The 6376-nt window shown below is 33.0% G+C and overlaps 1 protein-coding gene and 1 long non-coding RNA gene across 10 annotated transcripts in view; both read left to right on the top strand.

The window, feature by feature from the left end:
- Positions 1–578: 578 nt before the first annotated feature.
- LOC116125750 lies at positions 579–4181 on the top strand. Of its 5 annotated transcripts, none has more exons than XR_004127383.1 (4): positions 579–1066; positions 2433–2716; positions 2794–3177; positions 4095–4181. It is a non-coding gene; the product is annotated as an uncharacterized LOC116125750 (long non-coding RNA). The 5 variants fall into 5 exon arrangements; XR_004127384.1 differs by having other exon boundaries at positions 2433–2573; positions 2663–2716; positions 2794–4176; XR_004127385.1 differs by having other exon boundaries at positions 579–1023; positions 2794–4176.
- A 1250-nt stretch (positions 4182–5431) lies between these two features.
- The window catches only part of LOC116125781, a 34146-nt gene continuing 33201 nt past the window's right edge, over positions 5432–6376 (top strand). For all 5 annotated transcript variants that reach the window (XR_004127388.1, XM_031411497.1, XM_031411496.1 and 2 more), the window contains exon 1: positions 5432–5715. Coding sequence is in view for 4 of the 5 variants with exons in the window: in XM_031411497.1 (XP_031267357.1) it covers positions 5551–5715 (165 nt within the window). In the remaining variant the exon portion in view is untranslated. The remainder of the gene's footprint in view (positions 5716–6376) is intronic.

Genomic DNA, 6376 nt, shown 5'->3' with positions numbered 1-6376 from the left:
AACCGTTTTGCTCCTGTTCTCTCTCTTGTTGTGCCGCCGTCGTCTCCGCTGCTAGAACACCTTCACTGATCGGAGGATCCATCGGAGCAGCCATTGAACTGCTTGCGCGGCCGGACTCTACGATTCGAATAGGCGTTGGGTTTTCCTCCTCATTGTTAATGTTAGCCATAGTTTTAAGAAAGGAAGAAGCTTTAGGATTGAATTTGGGTATGAAAATTCACCGGAATGTGGACTGTTATCGCTAAGATGCGTTTAGGGATTGAAGATAGTGATTTTTGCCTTAATTGGTTTCGATTAAGCGATTTGAATATTTGTGGCTCTTTTGTAAATTTCAAATTTTAAAAACTTTCATTAATTATTTTTGTCCTTATATGTTTGAATCTTTTCATTTTAACCTATTTTATATGTTTAATGGATCCTAACTGTGCCATATCAGCTTTTCTAAATAAAAAAAAAAATATATTAAACAGTTTCAAGGCCATTTTTTAAAATCCAAACTTGGGATAGCCGGTCAGCTAAATTTCCTCCTACGGTACCAGTAAGTTGCACATTTTCATTTTTAGATTTGTTCTCACTGCTTCATTCATTGATTGATTTACATTTTATTTTGTTTTCAGGCTTTAATACTTCTGCGACAGTCCTTCAACTCTTATCACTCAATTGACAAATTAAATTTAAATTACCAAGCTCGTGCAGAATCTCTGAACAAACCAGACCTTGTTTCACCAGACGAATTTTACCGTAACGAACTTCTCGACACTAACTCCATTTCCTTATCCACCACTTTCTCCACCATCGCAACCACCACCAGTGCCACCATTACCCACAACCTCTTTCATTATTTATGGACCCTTTTTTCTCTCCTCAAAGTCAACCCCTTTGCTAAGCTGACCACTGACGATTTCTCCGCTCGCACCCCCTCTTGGACGCATGAGTTTCTTGGCTTCGCCGGCTCTTACTCCTTCCCCTCGTTGTCGGACACTCTCAAATTAAGGGTTCAAGAGAACGTCAAACGATATGCCAGTAATTATGCTACTTTGTTTATTCTCTTCTTTGCCTGCTCCTTGTAAGAATCTTTATTCTCTTTCTCTCTGTTTGTGTTTGTATACATGTAGGTTCTTGTTTAGTTCCTTGTGGGTGTTGAGGAAAGTGGTTATAGTTTCGAAATTGTGTGTCTTCATGAGTAAAGTTTTCGTTTTTTGGTAATTTTATCATTTCTGTCTTGGGTCGTAGAAATTAGAATGCGAAGATTGAAATTTAATGTTAATATGGTACCTTTCTTTCTTTTTTATGTTAATTTATGTGATTTTTGTTTCTGTTTATTCGTTTAGTTAGACTTTCTTTGTCTTTGTGATTCCAAGTACCAGATGCCACTGGCTCTTCTTGGGTTGATCTCAAGTTTGGCGATTTGGGGTTTGTTCAAGTTTTGTAGTGATAAATGGATATTTGATCGATATCCTGTGATTCGGCAAGTTCTGGTTCGTATTGTGCAATGTGGTGGGTTATCATATCTTCCATAAATGGCTGCCTTCAATGAGAGAACTTGATGTGGTCTTCTCTTCATCATCATATATTAATGCCATAGTAACGAACTGTTGTACTTTCAGTTATGGAACTTAATTTAGGACTTCATATCTGGTTCTGGTGTTGTGAAATATATGAAAAGTAACCATGTTTATGGGGCAGCTGAGGGCATAGTTAATGTTAGCGCATAACTTGCTTATTGGGATACAATATGGACTATTGTTCTTTGTGTTTTGATTGAGGGTTAAAATTTTGTAGATTTTGGTTTTGTTAGAAAGAATGCTAGTGAAGTTCCGGTTAGGAAGTAAAGGACTTTAAAAATTAATATAATAGAAAGAATCCATAAAGCTAACAGAAACAAATGAGATGAGACAAGAAAAGTATAGGTTCCATTAATCACTTCTTGAGAAAAAATTGCACTTGAGGGGGAATTATGTTATGTTCAAGTGTCAAAGTCGAGGACGGTCGCTATCTAGAATAAACATTTTGGTTTGACAATTTTACTAAGAATTTTCTGACTACAAAATAAGCAAGAAAGGTTGTACACACTAGCATTTTACAGGAAATCATAGTTATGATTCATGATCCATTGGCTCTCATTATGGATCAGTGTAATATAACCTGAGATGTTATTGATATGGTGTTAATATCTTCTTCATTAGCTATAGGTGCAAACTGGTCTTTGGTTCAATAACTTACACTTATCTCATAGTTATGATTTGGTGTCTTGTATTTTACATATATATTCTTTAATATATAAGTATAGATTATCTTCCTCTCAACTAATACATATATAGAAATTATGCTTAGATGGTGATTGAATATTTATACTCATAGGTGGAGTTTAGATGAGGGTTTTAGAATTCCATAAACAAAGGTAGAAATCACTGTTAGTGTTTTACCTGCAGGTCTTGTTGACTCCTACTCATTTAGCTATTGTCATGGAATATGCTGCTGGTAGCGAACTCTTTGCCAGAATATGCAGTGCTGGTCGGTTTAGTGAAGATGAGATTGTATTATGGAGCTTGCTTCTTTAAATTACATCTTAGGTTCACTTATCTCTGGTTTAATTGTATTGTTGTGATGCAAATTGATTTTCTTAATGATTTGTTTGTAAGCAAAACCCTTTTCACAACAGGCAAGGTTTTTCTTCCAGCGGCTAATATATGGCGTCAGCTACTGTCATGCCATGGTATGATGATATCCAAAATTTAATTTTACATCTTATGTTATGATCTCTACCTTATATACTTATTTCTTTTACTGCAGGAAATTTGTCTCAGGGATCTGAAGTTGGAAAACACACTATTGGATGGAAGTCCAACACCAAGTGTTAAAATATGTGACTTTGGTTACTCAAGCGTTTTTGTTTTTAGTTGAATAGCAGCTTTGTTGACCTGATAAATGGCACATAACTCTGCTGCTTTCTTACAACTCTTACCTTTTTTTTTCCCCGAAAGAAAAAAACTCAGTACTAAGGGGTTGTAAGTTATAAATTATATCTTACATTATAGTCCTTAGTTTTAAATTTCATTATTGTTTTTGCTTTACATCTTGCAATCAGGATTATTGCACTCACAGCCTAAATCAACTGTTGGAACTCTAGCATATATTGCTCCGGAGTTCCTGTCATGAAAGGAATATGATGGAAAGGTATTGAGTTTTTATTTTTCATCTGATTTTGTGTGTTCCAGTAAACACTTGGTTAGCATTGCTGATGGAAGTATGGAGACATTCATGCGGATCAATAAATGATAGGAGCAATCAAATGATAATATGAACCTGCAGTTCTAAACTCCTCCATTTTGCCTGGATTCGAAATCCATGACTTTAGACAATCCACAAGTGTGTGGAGGCCTATGCCACTAGACCACATGGCCATTGGAAAACATGAGAAACTACATGCTTGTCACATTGGTCTCTTGTTTCTGTGGATGCTCTTATTCAAGAGCTCCTAATGAATTCGAATGCAAAAGCATATATATTATAAATCAGAGGCTTTTGTAGTAGTGATTTCTGCATTTTGAGCACTTTTAAATTTCATCGTAGGCTTTTTAGTTTGTGCGATTTTAAAATTTGGGATATATATTATGCATTTCAAGTGCTTAATTACGTAGGCTGTGAGTGACCTAAACTTTTTCAGTTAAAACAAGACATAAACTCCGAATTATTCATTTATTTTAATCCAAGACTTAAGATTTGAAGTCAAAAGTTGCATTTGATGTTTCTAAGTTATTGGATGAAGATAGATGAGTGGTTAAGGATTTCTATCTCAATTTAAGTCAAAAACTTGTCTCACCAAGTCATGTCCCTTGACTGTATGTCATAAAACATGAGACACTGTATTTATTTTATAATATTATATGTGACCATAATTTTACACAGCTTTATTGCTCTCAAATTCCCATTAACATCTTGTTCTTTAAATTTTATCTTAGTAACTCTTTTTAAGTGTATGTATTTATTTGGCTAACATATTTTTTCGCGATATCATTTGGTACTGGACTACTGGTTGACTTATGTGAAGCTTATCCTTACGGTGGATTCTCTTTTTCATTAATCACTTGCAGGTGATGTTGCTGCCCTAGGCTGGTGGGATTTGTTTATAAATTTTGGGTAAAATTTAGCGGTCTTTATAGCAATGTTTGATGATTGGAGTTGATCTTTTTGTGCCTATATATATATATATATTATATTATAGATATAGTATATATATATATATGAGTGTTAGAATGATTATGTATATACTTTGATAGTATTATGAAAATCCCATTCATCTGTTTCCATGACAAATTTGTTGAATGTTTAAATTTATTGTTAGAATTGTGATAATTGTTGTTGGTTGAGGAATATTACCAAAAATTTCATTGCATTATTCTATTATTTAATTGGTAATGAATTACAAAATAAAAATATATATTTACAAAAAAAATCCTTAACACTTTTAACACCATCAAGGATGAAACATTATTATTAATAATTTTATTATTATTAAATTTATTTTTTTCGTTAAAATCTCGACAATTCAAAGACTATCAAGGATTTGTTAAAATTCGGTCAAATCCTTGACGGGTTATAACTGTCAAGAAATTCTTGACAGTTAAAAAACGGTAACCACCATTTTTTGACACTGACTTCAATGATGGGTGAAGAATTGTCAAGAAACCCCCTTCTTGACAGTTATTACCCGTCAAGAAATATGGTTTTTCTAATAGTGTGATTAATGGGAACCCAAGACCTCTTGGATTATTAAAGGGAAACCAAAACCTTGTAACAACAGTACCTGTAATTGGTATTAACTGATTGCTTTAATAACAAATACATTATTGAGGAATAAAACAAAAATAATAGATTAAGATAAAACCCTATCCTTACCCAATCTCTATCCTTGTCCAATCTCTATTCAATGATATCCTAATTTATTTTTAAAGTTGTAACAAAATTTAACAGTCACGTAACAAAGAGCATAGTAATTTTGAGAGAAAAAGTTAAAATGATTAGAAAGTAGAATATTAGAAGTTAAAATTAAGCAACGAAAATGAATACGACATCGTAAAAGCCTTAAGGGTGTGTTCTTTTATAAATTTTATCTTGTGTAATTTTGAAAATAATTAAAAAAACATGTTTGGTATGTTTGTCTAAATATAGTATTTGAAAACGCAAAAAATAAAAATATGTTTGACATAGTTGTTTAAAAATAAAACATATAAATATGAAAATACGAAATTTATCACCTATTAATTTTATAGTCACGTTTGTAATTTTGTGTTAAGATATAAATGAAATTATTTGGTTTTTGGTGATAATTCTTGGAGTAAAAGATTTATATTTATCTTAAAAAATAAAAATAAAAAAACTAAAAAGGAAACCCAATCGACGAGGCCCAAATAATTTGAAATAGTGTGAAGTTAGTTTTTGGTGATTAGAGACGTTTAGATTTAGACTTATGAATTATGATCTGAGGGAGTGGGAGAGCTGCGATTACAAAGTTTGAAATTGAATTAAACCCTAAAACCAGAATTGAAGATGGAGATAGAACTGGAGCCTCGAGTTAAAGCATTGAGTTACAAAGTCAAGGGAATGTCAAGAGAATCGCTGTCGCAGAAGGCTTCTCACGTCCTCGACACCGACCTCCGCTCCCACTGGTCGACCGCCACCAACACCAAAGAGTGGATTTTACTCGAACTTGACGTAACTCAACCTTTCTCTCTCTTTCTCTTATATTAATTATAACTTCAATTTCTATTTCTATTCGTAGAATTCCTTTCAATTTCTTTTCCCTTTGTCTTTCTACGCAATAAATTCAGTCAAAAGTTTGTGTTTTGTTATATTCATTGCGCCATATTTATACTTAATTTAGTTTTCAAATTTGTTGGAGCTCTATTTTTGTTTTGCTAAAGAAGGTGTGACTGCCGTGGAGACTTTTTGTGTGAACTTGTTAATTTATGAGAATTATTTATGGATTTTAATTGAAGAAAATAACCCTCCTATATGGGGTTGAGTTGGTGCATCAGGAGCTTTTCAGAAAATGGAAGTGTATTGGTCGTGGTTAAATGTATCCTAGGGAGAAGTTAAACTGTTCAATTTGGTTGAAGTAGGACATGAGATAAACATTTTTCATGGTTGTTAATTGGTTTCATTTCGTCCAGTCAGTAGTTTTTTTTCATGGTAGTTGTTTTATTATTAAAATTTAAGAACATATATTAACTTATTCACAATTCACATAATTGTATTAGGCTTATTAAATAACTGAGCTGTTGTACCAGGCTTATTTTAGGATGTGGTCACCTAGCTCAGTATACTACTCCAATTGTATACTACATTTAATAGGAAGAAAGTGGGAAAAAATTGA

The sequence above is a fragment of the Pistacia vera genome, unplaced genomic scaffold (assembly GCF_008641045.1).
Source record: "Pistacia vera cultivar Batoury unplaced genomic scaffold, PisVer_v2 Contig171, whole genome shotgun sequence".
NCBI classification, from domain to species: domain Eukaryota; kingdom Viridiplantae; phylum Streptophyta; class Magnoliopsida; order Sapindales; family Anacardiaceae; genus Pistacia; species Pistacia vera.
Note: the sequence above shows the minus strand (reverse complement) of the source record. Positions and strands in the feature narration are given on the sequence as shown.